We start from the raw sequence: 19,605 nt of genomic DNA, 5'->3' as shown, positions 1-19,605 counted from the left end.
GGAGGCGCCGCCGCCGCCGCCAGCAGCAGGCCGGCCAGCAGCAGCAGCCCCCGGCTCCGCCGCTCCATGCCGCCCGGCTCCCTGCTGCGGCCGGCCGCCTGCTCCTTCTGCCGCAGCCGCTGATCCCCCGGAGCCGCTCGGCCGCTCGCAGGGTGGGGGGAAGGCAGGCAGGGGGCAGGCCCGGACGGAGCCCGCAGGGTCTTAGCGCGGCTCTCTGGGTGTTCCAGGAAGGGATGGAGAATAAAACGGCCGGCACGGTAAGAATGCGGCCTCGCTTGGAAGACTGTGTTCAGTTCCGGTCACCCTATCCCCAAAACGAAAGAGCAAGAGTCCAGGGGCACCTTAAAGGGGGACAAAATTTGTGGCAGGGGACGAGCTCACTCCTTCAGGTACAGCAAAAGGACATGGCAGCACTAGAGCTGGGAAAAGTACAGAGGGCGGCAAAAGCAAGACACGAGGGGGTCGGAGCACCTTCCCTAGGAGGAAAGGCTGAAGAGCCTGGGGACTTTTCAGTTTAGAAAAGAGATGACTAAGGATAGAGGTTTATAAAATTATACATGGGGTGGAGAGAGTGAACAAAGGGAATTTTTTTGGCCCTCTCCCAAAATACTACAATTTGAGGGCATCCAATGAAGCTGGTGGGCAGTAGGTTCAGGACTGACAAAAGGAAATACTACTCGACACAAAGAGTGATTAAAATGTGGGATTTGCTGCCAGAAGCTGTCGTGCCTGGCTCTGCGTCAGGAATAAACAGCTTTAAAAGGAATAGATCATGGAGGATCAATGGCTACTAGCCCTGGTGACTAAGGGGAACCTCTGCATTCAGAGGCACCCAGAGCCGAGAGGCAACATGAGGGGAAGGCCTCGGCCTCTATGCCCTGTTGTGGGCTGTCCAAGGGAACTGGCTGGCCACTGTGTGAGACAGGAGGCTGGACTAGATGAACCACTGGTCTGATCCTGAGCAGGGCTCTTCTTGTGTTCTTATCAGGGGAAGGCATGTGTGTCCTCTTGTTGGCCCTCCAGAGGAACTGGTTTGCCCCTGTGTGAGACAGGAGGCGAGACTAGATGGCCATTGCAGGTGGAGGGGGAAGGGTGGATGAATAGTCTGTTGCTCTGCTGGAATCTTAACTTTCGTTTTCCCTTGCCTCATCTTATCTGCTAGCTCAGGCCTGTGACCTTGGTACCATGCTATTGATGCTTCTGCTGGGAACATAGACCAGTTAGTTTAGGCGGGCTTCAGCCTAATTTCTGATTGGCTCCGACCTGTCAGGGGACCCCAGTATGAAGTGTGTATATCTTTCTATCTTTCTGATTGCGCTTGCAATCAGTTCTAACACTGTATGTATGCACCTGCCTTTACTGTACTCAATAAACTTGAACCTTCTGAAGGAACGTTGTTGAGAACTGATTGCTGCGGGACTCTGACACTTGCTAGTTAGGGAGCCTTACTTTTGTTTTTTGTGGGCCATGACTTTTGCTTTGCTTTCCCTCTCTTAATGCTTACCCTTCCCAGGCAAAAACTCTCCCTGCAGTGTAGGTACAAAGTGTATTTCTAGAGAAGTTTAATGATTGTCCATTCATGAGAATTGGTCATTAGCAGCTAAGCTACTAAGCTGGACAGCAGGGCTCCTGATGAAAGGGGTGGGGATTGTTTCATTGATGCCTTAAAGACCTGCAAAGAGGCTTTCAGGAAGCCCCTCTGGTCAGAGGTGGTTGGGTTGCCAGGTGCCAACTTCCAGGTGGGGCCTGGCTGGAGCTCTCCCAGTATTACAGTTGATCTTCAGATGACACAAATCAGATCTCCTGGAGAAAATGGCGGCTTTGGCAGGTAGAGTTTATGTAGGGTTACCAGATGTCTTCTTTTTTTTTTGGTTTCCGTCCCCTTTTGTTCTCTTTAAAAAACTGATGAACATTTCCTCTTGGGGGTTGAAAGGTTAGGACTATACCCAGTTAGTAGCAATGATCACATCTTAAATAGCAGGGTTTTAAAAAATAGGATTAGTCATAGTGATCACTTGTTTGAAGTAGTCAGTCAGGAAATATGTCCTTTTTTCGCATTTCAAAATATGGCAACTTTGCTTTTATGGTATTAAAACTGCTGAGTTCCCTCCCCTCTCCAAACCTCCCCACCTCCACCCCCCCAAATCTCCAGGTATTTTCCACCCGAGTTGGCAACCCGAAGAGAGAGCCACAAGATTAGGTCAAATTTTGTGCTGATTCAACATAGGGAATACTTTGGGCACTAGGGCCTGGAGGAAAGAGGATCTTTGTCAGGATCTTCTGCTCAGCATTCTTTCATTCAAAGTTTCCTTTGCGTTTTTTTTTTAAGGAATAATTTGCTCCCAACAACAAGAACAACAACCAGATTTACACACTGCGGGGTTGGAGAGAAGAGTATTTTTGCAAGATCGTACTAAAGAGGTCCTCTTCAGGCTTCGGCCTTGACAGCTCTGTAGAATTCCCCCTCCCCTGGACACGCATAACACGTCTGCAAAATCTCCAGCCGGGATTCAAGGAGCTGGGATATTCCAGGCCTGATTTCCTCCCTCTTTCCTTCCCTTCCTCCCTCCCTTCCTTTGGGCTGCCTCCAGCAGACATCTGTGAATTGCAGCTTCTTTGTTTTCCCCCACAGCCATCAAAAGTCTGCTGTTTTCCCGGGCCAGGCCTCCTTTTTAAAAGGCGCTCCTGAGCCGGAGACCCGGGCCCTTGGAAAGAGGCTGCTGTGGCTGACAGATCCGAGCGGGCTGCTGTCGTGTTGTGTGTTGGTGGGCAACACCATCTATTCCCTTCACAGCGGACTGTTGGAAACCAGCCCAGAGTGTTTGTATGGTCTAGGTGCAAACCGTAGTTCCAGGTTCTGGCTTGGTTTTCCAAGCTACCTTTTGTCCTGTGGTTTAAGGTATGTTGCCTAATTTAGTCTCTACTTTCTTTAACAACACAGCCAGCATTAAAGAAATTTAAAACATTTTCGTGGGTCCCTAAAAGTATTGTGGACCCTATGCACTGTGCCTACTGTGCCTATTGTGCCTACTGTGCCTAATGGATAAATCATGCCCTGAACATTGTGTCAGGGAACAGAAGAAGAAGAAGAGAGAAGAGATTGGATTTATACCCCGCCCTTCACTCAGAGTCTCAGAGCGGCTTACAAACTCTTTTCCCTCCCCCTCCCCAGAACAGAGACCCTGTGAGGTAGGCGGGGCTGAGAGAGCTCTTTCCAGAGCTGTCCTTGAGAGAACAGCTCTGACAGAACAATGGCTTGCCCAAGGTCATCCAGCAGCTGCAGGTGGAGGAGTGGGGAATCAAACCCAGTTTCCCCAGATTAGATCCCACGCACTTAACCACTGCACTAAACAGATTGGAACAATCCCTAATTGCGTGGAATTCCATGCTGCAGGAAGGGGTGGTGGCTACAAGCACAGACAGCTTCAAGAGTTCCATCAGTGGCTTTTAGCCACAATGCATAGATGGAACACTCTGTCTGGGGCAGTGATGCTCTGTATTCTTGGTGCTTGGGGGGGGGGCAACAGTGGGAGGGGTTCTGGAGTTCTGGCCCTGCTGGTGGACCTCCTTACCTCTCCTGGGTTTTGGCCACTGTGCGACACCGTGTGTTGGACTGGATGGGCCACTGGCCTGATCCAACATGGCTTCTCTTATGTTCCCTTATGTTCTGTTCTTATTGCTCTACATTGGTGATCTGGCAATCTAAATACAAAGCAGATTTCCTTGCCAGTTCTGACTTCCCTACAACAACAGCGAAGCAGAAATCCTATTTTAAAAAGACTTTATCAACCCTAACTTTTCCCAACCGGAGGGGTGATAAAGGTAAAGGTTTCCCTTGCTCAAAAGCTAGTTGAATCCAATTCTAGGGGGCGGTGCTCATCTCCGTTTCCAAGCCGAAGAGCCAGCACTGTCTGTAGACTTCTCCATGGTCATGTGGCCGGCATGACTAAACGCCGAGGCGCACGGGATGCTGTTACTTTCCCACTGAAGTGGTACCTATTTATCTCCTGGCAATTTCTTGCTTTCGAGCCACGAGGTTGGCAGGAGCTGGGGCCAGAGACGGAAGCTCACTCCGTCATGTGGCACTACTGACCTTCTGATCTGCATCTCAGCTTCTTGACCTCTAAGCCATCGTGGCTGCAGTAAACTAATATCTCTTGTTTTGTCCCTGTGTTTGCCTTGGGAGATTCAGGGGGGTGTATTTTATGTTTTTTAGCACACATTCACTAGAGTTGCCCATTCCTGCAGTTGCCTCTGCATAGTCTAGGAATCAAATCCCTGAGCAAGGAAGGAGACAGAAGCTTTCAAGTTCTGTAGAACCCTTCACCAGGTAGATGTTACAAAATTTAAAAAATGAAGGGTGGAGGGAGCAAAATGTTCAGGTCTAGACCGTGTCATCTGCCATTTTGGTGTAGTGGTTAAGTGCACAGACTCTAATCTGGGAGAACCGGGTTTGATTCCCCACTCCTCCACTTGCACCTGCTGGATGACCTTGGGCAAGCCATAGTTCTGGCACAGCTGCTCTTGAAAAAGAGCAGTTTCTGTCAGAGCTCTCTCAGCCTCACCTACCTCACAGGGTGTCTGTTGTGGGGAAGGGAAGGGAAAGGAGTTTGTAAGACGCTCTGAGACACCTTTCGGTAGTGAACTATCTAATCTATCTATTAGGCTGCTCATCCAGCTATTGCCTTATGCCATCTCTTAAAAGTGCCGTATCAACCTCTCATGTTGAATGCTCAGCCAGCTCTTAAGATTTGGACCTGAACATTTTGCTTTTCCCCTCCTTCATTTAATTTTTTTTTTGGTCAGGGCTGCCTGATGAAGGGTTCTGTAGCACTTGAAAGTTTGTGAAATGTTTTGTGGCATTTGGGTTGGCCTTGATAAAGCTATTTTGGGGGTGGAGCCTAGAATGGGCAGGGTTTGGGGAGGAGAGAGACCGCGGCTGGATCTCACGCCAGAGAGTCCAAAGCAGCCTTTTTCTCCAGGGAGACTGATCTTGGTTGTCTGGAGCTGCACTAGTGGGAGATCTCCAGGTGGTACCTGGAAGCTGGCAACCCCAAGCCCAGAACTGAGCAGTAATAGCCTACCAAAGCCACTTCCCCAACTCTGCAGTCAGAAAGCCATTTAGCTTGGAGAACTCAGTGAAAAACATTTTTAAAAACCCCACTAATAAGCCAAAAAGCAGGGTTGCCAACCTCCAGGTGGTGACTAGAAATCTCCCACTATTACAACTGATCTCCAGGCGACAGAGACCACGGGAGAAAATGGCCGCTTTGGAAGTTGGACTCTGTGGCATTGTGCCTCAAACTCTGCTCTCCTCGGGCTCCACCCCCAAAATCTCCAGGTATCTCCCAACCCAGAGCTCCCAACCTACAAAGGGGCAATGTTGTAAAGTCATCCTCTCTTCTGCCCCTTCCCCCAAGTGCTCCAAGTGAGGTAGCCGTCCTCCCCCCAAGTAATTTCCAATATATAATTAATCCCATGTAGCATAACGCCATATGAATTGCACCACTGTCTATGTGGCACACTTCACTTTTAAGAGATGGCGTCTCTTGAACGAATAATGCAGACAAGGCATTTTAAAGCACACTGTCTCAAAGGGACAGATGGAGGGTGGTCGTGGAAGCCCCGTCTTCGAGAAGAGTCCTCGGAACAGTAATTTGAAGGACTCAGCTGTTAGGCAAGGTGCCCCCTCCCCCTCCCACTACCCCATCCATTGCTGTGCTTGATTGGTAGGGTTGCCAGCCTCCAGGTGGGGCCTGGAGATCTCCCGCTTTTACACCTGATCTCCAGCTGATGGATCAGTTCCCCTGGAGAAAAGGGCTGCTAAGAAGAAGAAGAACAAGAAGAAGAGATTGGATTTATACCCCGCCCTTCACTACCGAAAGGTGTGTCAGAGCGGCTTACAAACTCCCTTCCCTTCCCCACAACAGACACTCTGTGAGGTAGGTGGGGGTGAGAGAGCTCTTGACAGAAACTGCTCTTTTTCAAGGACAGCTCTTATCAGAACTACGACTTGCCCAAGGTCATCCAGCCAGGTGCAAGTGGAGGAGTGGGGAATCAAACCCGGTTCTCGCAGATTAGAGTCTGCGCACTTAACCACTACACCAAACTGGCTCTCTATGGCATTGTGCCCTGATGAGGCCCCTCCCTTCCCCAAACCCCGCCCTCCCCTGGCTCCACCCCCAAAGTCTCCAGGTATTTTCCAACCCAGACCTGGCAACCCTATTGATTGGGTGGTTCTCTGTTGGTGAATGAGTCGGAACCAAAGAGCCCTGCCCCGCTGCCCTCCCCCATTGGTAAACCACTCACGGAGGAATACCATCGACTCTTTTAATCGGTGCAAACATGCATGAGACACAGATCTGGAAAAGGACAATATGATAGTAAAAGGACTGTCTCGTGTCCCTTCCTCCACCCCCAACCCGGTGGGGCTTTGGCAGGAAATACTCCTTTGGGGAGCTGACCCCTAAGTTAGGCATCTTCATTCACATCCTTTAGGCTTCGGCGTCCCCAGTCCATCCAGGTGGGGTAATCGTGGCTCTGGAGGTCGTCGTTCATCTGCACAGAATTCTCCTTCCCAGAAAGCTCGGCTGTTGGGGGGAAGCACTGTGGTTAACTGAAGGGAGTTGCAGGGCACCGACTTGCTAAATGCCTGTAACTCTGGGAACACGCCCCCCCAATCTCTCTCTCTCTTTCTGCTAGATGTTCCAGGTCTTCAGCAGTCTTAATGCTCACTGAAAAGTCTAGGGTTGCCAACTCCAGGTTGAGAAATATCTATAGACATTTTGGGGGGTGGAGCTTGGGAAGGGGAGGGGTTTCGATGGGGAATAACGCCACAGAGCCCGCCTTCCAGAATGTCCATTTTCTTCAGGTGAACTGATCTCTGTTGCCTGGAGATAGTTGTAATCCCAGGAGATCTCCAGCCATCACCTGGAGACTGGCAACCCTACCAAAATCTTGTTGACGTTCTATGAATCAACACTTCTAGATATAGTAAGTGGAGAAGAAACCAGGCTGGCGCAGGGGTCATTTCCTGTAGGAGCGCACAGGAGCGGAGCTCCGGCAGTAAAGAGCCCAGGGGGCGGGCATGTGCAAAAAGCCCCATCCCCTGCTCCCAGCATCCCTCAGTCAGAGCAAGGAGCAGCCAGGTAAGTTGCAGAGCTCTCCCTGGCCCCCTGGTCCAAAACAGTCCAGTGGCACCTTTAAGACCAGGTTTTATTCAGGTACAAGCTCTCCTTCCTCTGCAAGGACAGATCTGCACGCCCCCCCCCATAGCTAGCAATCCAAAACAGTCCAGTGGAGCCTGAGTGGTGGGTGTTGCCTTCTGACACACTTCCGGTGATGTCAGGGGGTGTGGCATATGCAAATGAGTTATACAAATGAGTTATGCTAATGAGCTCCTGCACCTCTTTTTCTACAAAATGACCCCTGGGCTGGTGGTTTAATGGTTTTTAAGCTACAAAGAGGCAGAATTATGTTCAGGGGAGCTGTTCTGGAAATGTCTTCATTGTGCTTAATCTATTTGGTGCTTTTGTTCTTTAAAAAAGAGGCTCTGGCACTTGCCGCCGCCAGCAAGATCTTTGGGGTAGGGACCCATCTTTTTTGCTGTGGCTTAAGCTGTAAAATATTGGGAGCTGCAGTGGCTCAAGTGGTTAAGACGCTGAACTGCAGGCTGTGGAAGGTCGGTAGTTCAACAGTTCGAGACCCGAGTGCACCGCATGACTGAGTGAGCTCCCGTCTCTAGTTTCAGCTCCTGCCAACCTAGGAGCTCGAAAGCAAGACATTGCAAGTAGATAAATAGGTACCACTTCGGTGGGAAGGAAACAGCGTTCCATGCGCCTTGGTGTTTAGTCATGCCGGCCACATGACCACGGAAACGTCTTCGGACAGCGCTGGCTCTCTTCGGCTTTGAAACGGAGATGAGCACCGCAACCCTAGAGTCGGATTCGACTGGCTTTCGAGCAAGGGAACCTTTACCTTTACCTAAGCTGTATAATAATATATAGAAGGTTGCACTGATTTCCGCCAGTTCCCCCTCAAGACATGGGAGATCCCACCAAAGGGCACGAGGCTTTTTTTGCATCTGAGACAGCTTACAAAGAAGCTGGCTAGAAATTTACTCTATCCGCCTCTTGTCCTGGTGGCTTCTCCACAGAAAGGGTTTTGTTCTGCCTCTCTCCTGGGGGGGGTGGCCAGCAGTGTTCCCTCTAAGCTGAGTTAGTGTGAGTTAGGCTCACAGTTTTTTAGACTCCGGCTCACAGGAAGGACGGCTCCAGAGCAAACTAATTCGTGCAGTAGCCAAATCACTCACTTACAACTTTAATGCCAGTGGCTCACAAAGTAGAATTTTTGCTCACAAGACTCCACACCTAGAGAGAGCATTGCTCCAGAGCAAAATAATTTATGCGGTAGCCAAATCGCTCGCTCACAACTTTAATGCCAGTAGCTCATAAAGTAGATTTTTTGCTCACAAGACTCCACAGCTTAGAGGGAGCACTGGGGGCCAGGTAATACAGTGGGGTGGGGGTGGGGGAGTGACAGCCAGGGAGGCAGATGGAAGAACCCCTGTTCTTCCTGCTTCTCCTTCTGCATTGAGCTCACTAGATAAACTGGCGTGTGTGTGTGTGTGGGGGGGAGGTGACTAGTTGTAGGATGACAGGACTAGCCGTCTGCAGACCAGTTACGATGGGAGAGCTGGAACCATAGGTAGCCCTCGGGAGCCTTCTGGCTGCACTGATTTTTATCCAGTGGCTCGAGAGAGAGGAGAATACAGAAAGGGTGCGAATGGAAGAGCCTCTTACCTGCATAAATGTGGGGCAGGAACTGGGAAATCAGATGCTTCTGGTCCCTGGACAGCCCTCCTGGCCACTCCCGTCGGACAATCCACCTGCCATCACTCTTCTGTGTCCTCTCGGGTCCTGGCACGGCCGTCCTCTGCTTATTCGATCTACCCTCCCCCTGACGGGATGCAGACGTGGATCTGGAGAGGCCGGTGGCTATGAGGGTGGCCAGCAGCAAGCAGGCAAACACCTTGGGATGCATGTCTGGGTAGAGACTGAGATGAGGAAGTGTGTACAATTTCTTGCAGTGATCCCCTAACCCACCCCCAGCCACACCAATACCCTTCCATACCCAGACTCATCAACCACCAAGTATAATAATCTCAAGGGCTTTGGCCTGGGGGCTGTGGCTCACTGGCAGAGCATCTACTTGGCATGCAGAAGGTCCCAGGTTCAATCCCCGGCCTCTCCAGTTAAAAGTACCAGGCAGTAGGTGTTGGGAGGAGTGGGGATTCAAACCCGGTTCTCCCAGATTAGAGTCTGTGCTCCTAATCATTACACTAAACTGGAGCCAGTGTTGGGGTGGAGGTGGGGAAATGGGATTTCCCCTACCCCACGAGGCTTCTCCGATCCCTGCACTTTCATGGGTTAAGTGTCAAATTTAAACCAAAAACTGAGGGGTTTTGCTCATTTTGTTTGTTTAAAGCTCCAAGGGGGTGACAATATTTAGAAATAACAAAAAAATCTCAGATTCCCTTCAGATTCCTTTAAATGTCTAACAAAATTTACCCCCCTCTTCTGTTGTGTGTATAAATCGAACCAGATAGATACACACACTCCTATGCATCTGATGAAGTGAGCTCTGACTAAGTAAAGCTGAAGCAAGAATAAATGTTAGTCATTAAGGTGCCGCTGGATTCCTGTTTGATTCAGAAATGATACAAAAGAACTAAGCATTTTTTTTAAAAAGTAGAAGAGAAGGAGGAGGAGGAGATTGGATTTATACCCTGCCCTTCACTCGCAGTCTCAGGGCAGCTTACAAACTCCTTTTCCTTCCCCTCCACACGACAGACACACTGTGAGGTAGTTGGGGCTGAGAGAACAGCTCTGAAACTTGTAACTGACCCAAGGTCACCCAGCAGCTGCATGTGGAGGGGTGAGGAATCAAACCCAGTTCTCCCAGATTAGAGCACGCACCTAACCACTACACCGAACTGGGCACTAAGCAAGAGGGAATTGGAAAGACTGGGAAAGAGCAACCCAGCCATCTAAACCTCAAAGGGGGGGGGTAATCACTGCAAAAAAGTAAATGTATGAACCTCATGAAAGAACTAACACATCTATGCAGAGACAGTGGGACAAATCCAAGGTGGACATGATTTGTGATGCAGAAGGGCTTCCTTGGCTTGCATTCATCCTGCTACCCCAGGGTTCCTTACCTGTCAGACTCGTCTGGCAAAGATCTGCTCCTCCCTTGTCTGAACAGGATTCTGCCTTCTCCACTTCTCCTCACACAGCAAGCTGCCCTTTTAAAGGTGGGTTTGCTCCACCCCTCAGGAAGAGCCCCCCCCCAGCAGAGTGTCCTTACGTCAGTGGCATTTGATGACTTCCAGTGATGCGCTTTCCTCTCTGCCTGGCTAACTTGCAGATTCTCGAGAAAGCCTTTTATTTATGTATTTAGATATTTACGCTCCACTTTTTTCCTCAATAGGAACCCAAAGCGGTTTGCAACGCTGTTCTCTTCCATGTTATCCTCACAATAACCCTGTGAGGTAGGTCAGGCTTTGTGTGTGACTGCCCCACGGTCACCCAGCAGGCTTCCAAGGCAGGGTGGGGATTTGAACCTGAGTCACCCAGATCCTATTCCAACACCACAACCCCTACTCTGCACTGTTTAGCAGCAATGCTGAATCAAACTTCTGTATTTCTGGACTTCAAAACAAGGCACAATCACGTATGAAACACTAACTAATGAGAGGCAGAAAGCCGCCTGGAGTGTTATCTATTGATTGATGTATGAAGCATGAAAAAGTATATATTCTGCCTACCGTGCTGTTCTGAGAGAGCAAGAGAGAGAGAGGGACAGACAGACAGACTGCAATAAGACAATTGTGGCACCTGCCAATTGATCGGTTCTTAAGGTTTAACTGCTGCACAAGGCCAAAATCAAAGAAGCTGTTGCATTTTCGAAACAGTACTCAGGATTAAGCTCAAATCAGCATGGCATTAAATGAGCTGTTACCATCCAGATTAATTTGTTTTTACAGTTACAGTTCGCTTTTCTCACGGAGACACAAGGCAGATTATGCAGAGTGAGTCAATATAAACAACAAAATGGGACATTCAGTAACCCCGTCCATAAGGATTGTAGAAGACTGGAACCACCAGAAAGAACTGAAGCATAGTATAAGTATTCACATGACACATTAAGCGGTGCAGAAATAACATAAACAGGATCCTACTTGCAATAAGTGATACACAGCAGTACAGACCCCAGTCCCCAATCCTCTATCCAAGCAAGTTTGTAAAACCATTTTGTTCAATATGACCCTATTACCTGTGCAGAAAAGCCCTCTTGAAGAGTTCAGTTTTGCAGATCTGTGCTCCTACCTGTTCCACAATCACAAAGGGACTTTTCCTCCCCTTGACAGCCAGGTTGGTGTAGCGGTTAAGAGTGTGGACTCTAATCTGGGAGAACTGGGTTTGATTCCCTATTCCTCCACATGCAGCTGCTGGTGAGACCTTGGGTCAGTCACAAGTTCTCTTGGAGCTGTTCTCGCAAGAGTAGTTCTCTCAGAGCTCTTTCAGCCCCACCTACCTCACAGGGTGTCTCTTGTGGGGAGGGGAAAGGAAAGGAGATTGTGAGCCACTCTGAGACTCCTTTGGGTAGTGAAGGGTGGGGTATAAATCCAACTTCTTCACCTTCTTCAAGAGCCAAACGTGTCTGGAACAGCATCCTTTTGTAGGGATTAATCCCTTCTCTACTCACAGTGGCCAACTCAGTTCAGAATCACATAAAACCATGCCTGGCAAAGCATCAGTTTGTCACCTACAAGCTTTCTTGTGGTGAGAGAGGCTTTTCTTCTGGAAGAAGGTTCTGAACTTAGCTGAGTGATAGGATTTTGCCCACCACTCGCATCTTGTCGCTCCTTAATCCATGCCAGTTTAAATTACTTTGATTTTTTTGAATGTTACACCCAACTTGTAGCTGATTGAGTGATGCAGTTTCTCAAAATGAAACAACTGGTGACCAATGCTCCCTCTAAGCAGTGGAGTCTTGTGAGCAAAAATTCTACTTTGTGAGCTACTGGCATTAAAGTTGTGAGTGAGCAATTTGGCTATTGCATAAATTAGTTTGCTCTGGAGCCCTCCTTAGCGAAGACAAAAATCTGTGAGCCAGAGGCTAAAAATCTGTGAGCTAGCTCATACTTAGAGGGAACACTGAAGGACATCAGCAGCCCCATAAAGTCAGTGCTTCTGCACATGATCAGGCCAAAAAGGAGAGGAAAAGGTTGGAAAGGTAACATACCATGATTTATTCACCACTTTCAGATTGGCAATAGGAACCTGCCTGCCATGAACATCCATACCTGTGGTAAATTAGAGGTCTTGTTTTTAAAGGTTATTGCAGTATTGGTGTAGTGGTTAAGTGCGCGGACTCTAATCTGGGAGAGAACCGGGTTTGATTCCCCACTCCTCCACTCGCACCTGCTGATGTGACCTTGGGTCAGTCACAAGCTCTGGCACAGCTGTCCTTGAAAAAGAGCCGTTTGTGTCAGAGTTCTCTCAGCCCCACCCACCTCACAGGGTGTCTGTTGTGGGGAGGGGAAGGGAAAGGAGTTTGTAAGCTGCTCTGAGACTCTAAGTGAAGGGCGGGGTATAAATCCAATCTCTTCTTCTTCTTCTATTGCTTTTAGCTAAATGTGTAAGTGAATTTTGCAGTGCCTTCTGGCTTGCCCACCCACGTAACCAAGCCATGGGGTATCATAGTCTTTCACCCCTTCCTCTCTCCTAACCTATTTCATTCAGTTTCACCTCCATATTTTTAAACATCTCTGTTCACTTTTTCCTTCTAGTCCAGCTTCTCTTCCTTTGCTGTCTTTACTTCCACTTTTGTTCGCCAGTCTTCTTTTTAAGCCCAAGATTTCCACCTCATCTCCTGCTTTCATGTGTTTTCCTTGACAGCCTCATCCCCTGAATGCCATCTGCTCATTTATGCCTTGTAACATTGTTTTCAAGAAGAAGAGAAGAAGAGAATGGATTTCCAGTCCAGTCCAGTTACCTTTATTGGCATGTAAGAGATTGGATTTATACCCCACCCTTCACTACCGAAAGGGGTCTCAGAGTGGCTTATGGTCTCCTTTCCCTTCCCCTCCCCACAACAGACACCCTGTGAGGTAGGTGGGGCTGAGAGAACTCTGACAGAAACTGCTCTTTCAAGAACTGCTCGTGAGAGAACAGCTCTGAAACAACTTGTAACTGACCCAAGGTCACACCAGCAGCTGCATGTGGAGGAGAGGGGAATCAAACCTGGTTATCCCAGATGAGAGTCCGCTCTCCTAACCAGTACACCAAACTGGCTCTTCATGGAGTGTTCAAAGACTCCTGTTTCAGTTCAGGCCTTCTCCAAGGAATGTGTTCCCTTTTATTTCAATTTCTGGGCCCTGTTTCCCTGGGGTAATGTCCCTTTTTTGGATTATGAGCCTATGGACAGGGACTACCTCCTTTTAATCTTTGCATGGTACCTGGCCTAGTAAATAAATAAAACAGTTGTAGGTTTGTGGTGTAGCCCTTAATGGGAGAAGGGGCACAAGAGAAAGAGGCAACAAAAGGCAGAAGAATGGGGACATGGTTCCCCTACAGCTGGGATGTTAGAAGCATGTTGGGAGAGCACAGTTTCTGCATCACACGTGTGCGTTTGTGTGTTAAGTGCCGTCAAGTCACTTCCGACTTATGGCGGCCCTATGAATTCATGTCCTGAAGAACATCTTCTTGTTAACAGCCTTGCTCTGGTCTTGCAAAGTGAGGGCCTTTGGGGCTTCCTGGACTGAGTCAGTCCATCTCCTGTTGGGTCTTCCGCTACTCCTGTTGCCTTCAGCTTTTCCTAGCATTGGTGTCTTCTCCAGTGACTCTGGTCTTCTCATGATGTGTCCAGAGTACGACAGCCTCCGTTTAGTCATTTTAGCTTCTAGGGAGAGTTTGGGCTTGATTTGATCTAGAACCCACTGGTTTGTCTTTTGGGCAGTCCACAGGATCTGCAGAATCCTCCTCTAACACCACATTTCAAAGTAATCAGCCTTCTGCCACTCTTTAAATGGGCCCTTGTCACTAGACGTCATGTTAAGTCCATACAGAAGTGTATTTTCTGGTTCTCCTAAATAAAGGGTTCCTGGCTTTACAGGCAATATCGACAAGATTACATTTTTTATTCCAGGATCACCTAATCTCTTCAGGTTGCCAGCTGCCCCCCGGCCACCAGCGAGGGATTGGGGTGTGTGTAGGGTTGCCAGATTCAGGTTGAGAAATTCCTGGAGATTTGGGGATGGAGCCTGGGGAGGACAGGGACCTCCATGGGGTGTAATGCCATAGAGCCCACCCTCCAAAGCATCCATCTTCTCCAGGGGAACTGATCTCTGCAGTCTGGAGAGGAGCAGTCATTCCAGGGGATCTCCAGGTCCCACCTGGAGGCTGGCATCCCTAACTGCCCCCACATTCCGTTCCCACTGTTTTTATTTAAATGGATCACAGGAACAGCAGTTAGAAAAGGCCTTCCTCTCCCTGAGACCCTGGAGAGCCAGTGCCAAGCAGAGTAGACAGTTCCGAGCGGGGGTCATTTCGTAGAAAAAGAGGTGCAGGAGCTCATTAGCATAACTTATTTGCATATGCCACCCCCCTGACATCACCGGAAGTGTGTCAGAAGGCAACATCCACCGCTCAGGCTCCACTGGACTGTTTTGGATTGCTAGCTATTGGGGGGGGGGGGACGTGCAGTTCTGTCCTCACAGAGCAGAGAGAGCTTGTACCTGAATAAAACTTGGTCTTAAAGGTGCCACTGAACTGTTTTGGACTGGGGGGCTGGGGGGGGGGCTCTGCAGCTTTCTTGGCTGCTTCTTGCTCTGACTGAGGGCTGCTGGGAGCAGGGGGTGGGGCTTGTTGCATGTGCCCGCCCCCTGAGCTCTTTGCTGCTGGAGCTCCGCTCCTGCAGGAAATGACCCCTGGTTCCGAGCTGGATAGACTAGGGTCGCTGACTCTGGATTTGGACAAATATGGAGATTGGAGGATGGATCCGGGGGGGGGGCATTCGGGAGGGAAGGGACCTCAGTAGGGTCTAATGCCAGACCGTCCATCTTCCAAAGCAGCCGTTTTCTCCAGGAGGAGCGGAATAAATGTTTTAAGTAAATAAATAATAAACAAGCCTATCTATGTAGTCTGGAGACCAGCTATCATCCCAGGGGATCTCCAGCCCCTACCTGGAGGTTTGGCAGCCCTACGTGACAGTGGCATCACAGGCCCATCAGGAGCCAGATTTGGTACCAATCCTGCAGTCCACACACGTTGGTCTTCCTCCCCCTCCCCCGCCACACACATATGGGCCTTTGACACGACATTTCCATCTCATCACCCTGCAGGACAATACTGCGTGCGGCAGTCCACGAAGATGCTCGTCAAACAGACTTTCTTACTTAAGAATAATTGGCAGTGGAGCAGGGAACGAAAACAGCTGGCAGAGGGGGAAACAACTGCTCCACTCCTATTGAGGGATCGTTCAGCAATCAGCCCTTGCCAACAGGAACACAAACATTTTATTCTGCCATTACTGGAAGGTCAGGAAGACTCGCTTCCCCCCCACTGACTAAACTTGATGGCACTTGATTGATCGCTTTGCACTTGGATGACTTTTTTTGATTACACGTCAAGTCCTCCGGGGTGGAAGTCAGCTGCCAGCCCCACCTGCTCCTTCGGCTGAGGCAGCGCCTTCCACAGATGAGTAATGGATATTCAACAAGGACAGGTTTTCCTCCCATTATTGGATGAGGTCAGCAGAAGTCTGGCTTGGATCCTATGAACCAGATCCATGCGTGCTAGACTGCACCCCAGCCTTGGCCATTAAAACCTCCTTTTGCGCAAAGGCCCAAAGAAAACCACCGATCTTGCGTAAGCAGACGTTTTAGTGGAAGTGTACTTCATGGGAGAGACAATGTATAGAATTACAGAATCACAGAGTTGGAAGGAGCCATACAGGCCATGCTCAATGCAGGATCAGCCTACAGTATCCCTGACAAGTGTTTGTCCAGCCGCTGCTGAAAGACTGCCAGGGAGGGGGAGCTCACCACCTTCCCAGGCAGCTGATTCCACTCTTGCACAACTCTGACTGTAAGAAAGTTTTTCCTAATATCCAACATTCCAGTCTTTAAAGCCATTATACTGAGTCCTCTCCTGTGCTGCCAACACGAACAGCTCCCTCAAGAGAGCCATCCTGTCCCCCTCAGCCTCCTCTTCTCCAGACTCAACATTCCCAGTACCTCAGCCTTTCCTCATAGGGCTTGGTCTCCAGCTCACAAAACTTGTTCATAGGATCCAAGCCAATGACATTTTCCCATGGACTAAAGTCTTGCCTACCTTCAGGGATCATTTCCTGCAGGAGCGCACAGGAGCAGAGCTCCGGCAGTAAAGAGTCAAGGGGGCGGGCACATGCAACAAGCCCCACCACCTGCTCCCAGCAGCCCTCAGTCAGAGCAAGAAGCAGCCAGGTAAGTTGCAGAGCCCCCCCTCCAAAACAGTCCAGTGGCACCTTTAAGACCAGGTTTTATTCAGGTACAAGCTCTCCCTCCTCTGTGAGGACAGATCTGCACGTTTCCCCCCCCCCCAATAACTAGCAATCCAAAACAGTCCAGTGGAGCCTGAGCGGTGGGTGTTGCCTTCTGACACAATTCTGGTGATGTCAGGGGGTGTGGCATATGCAAATGAGTTATGCAAATGAGATATGCTAATGAGCTCCTGCACCTCTTTTTCTACGAAATGACCCCTGCCTACCTTCATGTGCCACGGATGGGGAAAGTAGCATCAGTGGCAGTGATCCCCAACACAGTGCCCAACAACAACAACTTTCCTGGTGCTCGTCACGTGTTTCCAGAAAGTGGGTGGGGCCAGGTGGCCTCCTGCCCAGTAGGGCTTCTGATTGCCCATCTGAGATCAGATTGGCTGTAAAGATCAAAATAACATTTCAGTGACAGCTGCCACTACAGTGTTGGCTTTATTCTCTCTCTGACTCTTCTTTCCCAACGTATATCTAAAATTTACCGCTCTTATTCCCCGTACTTGGCCTTCCCAAGTGGTCATTTTGTGGTTGCGCCCATCACCTTGTGTCAAAATTCAGAAAGCCAGCATGGTGTAGCAGTGAAGAGCGGCAGACTTGAATCCGGAGAACCAGGTTTGATTCCCCACTTCTCCTCCATGTGAACCCTGCTGGATGACCTTGGGCCAGGCACAGTTCTCTCAGGACTTTCTCATCCCCACCTGCCTCACAAGGTGCCTTTTGTGGCAAGAGGAAGGGAAAGGCAATTGTAAGGATTCGTTAAGGTCGGGAAAAGCCAGGTATAAAGACCAGCTCTTCTTCAAAATATGCCCACTGGCTTGAAAAGATTAGAGACCCCTAATCTGTAGGAGTCCATTTTGGCTCAGTAAAAGCCCCCCTTATATCATCAAGATGGTGGTATATGCACCTTGGGGGATATAGAGTGTTCTACTTGCCCAGACACACTACACACATTGTATATAGAGATGATGATGACGACGATGAGGCGGCGGCACATGGCTCAGGTGCAGCTCCAGATCCTTATCTTCGATGGCCAGAAAGAGAGATCCATGGGCAGAAGAAGAAGAGGTTGGATTTATACCCTGACCTTCATTTAGAGTCTCAGAGTGGCTTACAATCTCCTTCTCTTCCTCTTCCCACAACAGACACCCTGTGAGGTAGGTGGGGCTGAGAGAGCTCTGAGAGAAATGCTCTTGAGAGAACAGCTCTGAGAGAACTTGTGACTGACCCAAGGTCACCCAGCTGGCTGCATGTGGAGGATTGGGGAATCAAACTTGGTTCTCCAGATTAGAGCCTGCCGCTCTTAACCACTACAATGAACTGGGGAGTAGTAGTGGCTTCTGCTTCTCAGCAGCACCACATGTGCAGGCGGCAACCTCCCCCACCCACCTTGTGGAGGGGACACACTGGGGAGCAACAGCATCAATTGGGGCTGAGGGCAAGGGCCAGAAGCACCCCTGGTTGATAATGTCACTGGGCCAGGTCCGAAAGAAGTCCCAGAGCTGAGCTCTGCCTTATCCCAGTTCAATCACACCCCTGCTTTTCTGGGGGAGCAAGGGAGCTGTCGTACGGAAAGTAAAGTATCCGCATGAAGGGGAAATATTCAGGCACGCTGTCACCTGGCCCACCTGCTGGGGGCGCCGACCCCCAACTTGCAGAATCCCTAGCTGTTGTCCACCCAGCTTCTGGGGTCACAGCCTCAGCCACAAAATAAATAGGAGGGGGGAAGAGTACTTTGGTGTAGTGGTTAAGTGCGCGGACTCTAATCTGGGAGAACCGGGTTTGATTCCCCACTCCTCCACTTGCACCTGCTGGATGACCTTGGGCGAGCCATAGTTCTGGCACAGCTGTCCTTGAAAAAGAGCAGTTTCTGTCAAAGCTTTCTCAGCCCCACCTATCTCACAGGCAGTGTTCCCTCTAAGCTGTGGAGTCTTGTGAGCAAAAATTCTACTTTGTGAGCAACTGGTACTAAAGTTGTGAGTGAGCGATTTGGCTGCTGCATAAATTAGTTTGCTCTGGAGCCATTCTTCTTGAGCTAAGACATAAATGTGTGAGCCGGAGGCTAAAAAACTGTGAGCTAGCTCACGCTAACTCAGCTTAGAGGGAACATGGCTCACAGGGTGTCTGTTGTGGGAAGGGGAAGGGAAAGGAGTTTGTAAGCCGCTTTGAGACTCTTTTGGGTAGTGAAGGGTGGGGTATAAATCCAATCTCTTCTCTCTCTCTCTCTTTATCAGAACAAACATTTCTTTAAAGAGAACTCCACAGACTTGAAAATGTTCAGTGGTGTGCAAAACAGCTAGAAAGCACCCATATCAACGCACCTGACTTTCCTTGTCCAGTGGCTTGGTGCCCTGGGAACCACTGTTTGATTGGCTTGCTTTTTGTGGACCGTGTTCTAAAACAGAGATGTCAAACTCATTTGTTACGAGGGCCGGATCTGACATAAATGTCACATTGTCAGCCGGGCCATGTGTGCCATAAAATGTAATACCAGGTACCGGAGGAGATATAAACTGTACAAAGGAGAGCAGCTGGTAAGCTCTGAGTTGTTGTATCCTTACTGCAAGGCCCCATGGGCAGGGAGGGGGGATGCAAAGGAAAACCTACATGGACAGAATGGACAGCCGGCGGTGCAGCACTGGGCAGACGCTCCCACACTGTTTGACTGCTGCAGATGAGATTGTTCCACCATACTGAAACCATAATTGGAGTGGCTCTGCCCACTCCCCCCCACCCCGAGCAGTCTCCTGTTCCCTCCCTTGCACTAATTGCTCACGGGCCACGTAACAGCTCTGGACAGGCTGGTTCCGGCCCCTGGGCCTTATGTTTGACACCCCTGTTCTAAAACACTGTCTAGCCTTCATGGGAGAGAAGGTATGAAAAGTCCTACCCCACACCCCTTTACTTTCTTCTGCAGGGGTTCCCAACATGGTGTCTGTGGGTGCCATGGGACCTGCAAAGTGGGGCCAGGTAGGACTTTTGCCCAGCAAGGCTTCTGATTGGTGGTGC

At 49.7% G+C, this 19,605-nt stretch overlaps 1 protein-coding gene across 1 annotated transcript; it reads right to left on the bottom strand.

The window, feature by feature from the left end:
* Positions 1-6,341: 6,341 nt before the first annotated feature.
* On the bottom strand, positions 6,342-10,269 carry LOC107119882 (gastrin/cholecystokinin-like peptide). Its single transcript, XM_015422498.1, has 3 exons — positions 10,220-10,269; positions 8,802-9,055; positions 6,342-6,590 (listed from the first exon to the last, which is right to left on the bottom strand). The coding sequence occupies exons 2-3, from the start codon at positions 9,040-9,042 to the stop codon at positions 6,472-6,474; spliced, it is 360 nt and encodes a 119-aa protein (XP_015277984.1). The 5' UTR covers positions 9,043-9,055; positions 10,220-10,269; the 3' UTR covers positions 6,342-6,471.
* Between the last annotated feature and the right edge of the window lie 9,336 nt (positions 10,270-19,605).

This window comes from Gekko japonicus, unplaced genomic scaffold (genome assembly GCF_001447785.1).
Source record: "Gekko japonicus isolate JY-2015 unplaced genomic scaffold, Gekko_japonicus_V1.1 scaffold1255, whole genome shotgun sequence".
Classification (NCBI taxonomy): domain Eukaryota; kingdom Metazoa; phylum Chordata; class Lepidosauria; order Squamata; family Gekkonidae; genus Gekko; species Gekko japonicus.
The sequence above is the reverse complement of the archived record's forward strand: the minus strand, read 5'-3'. Positions and strand labels throughout refer to the sequence as shown.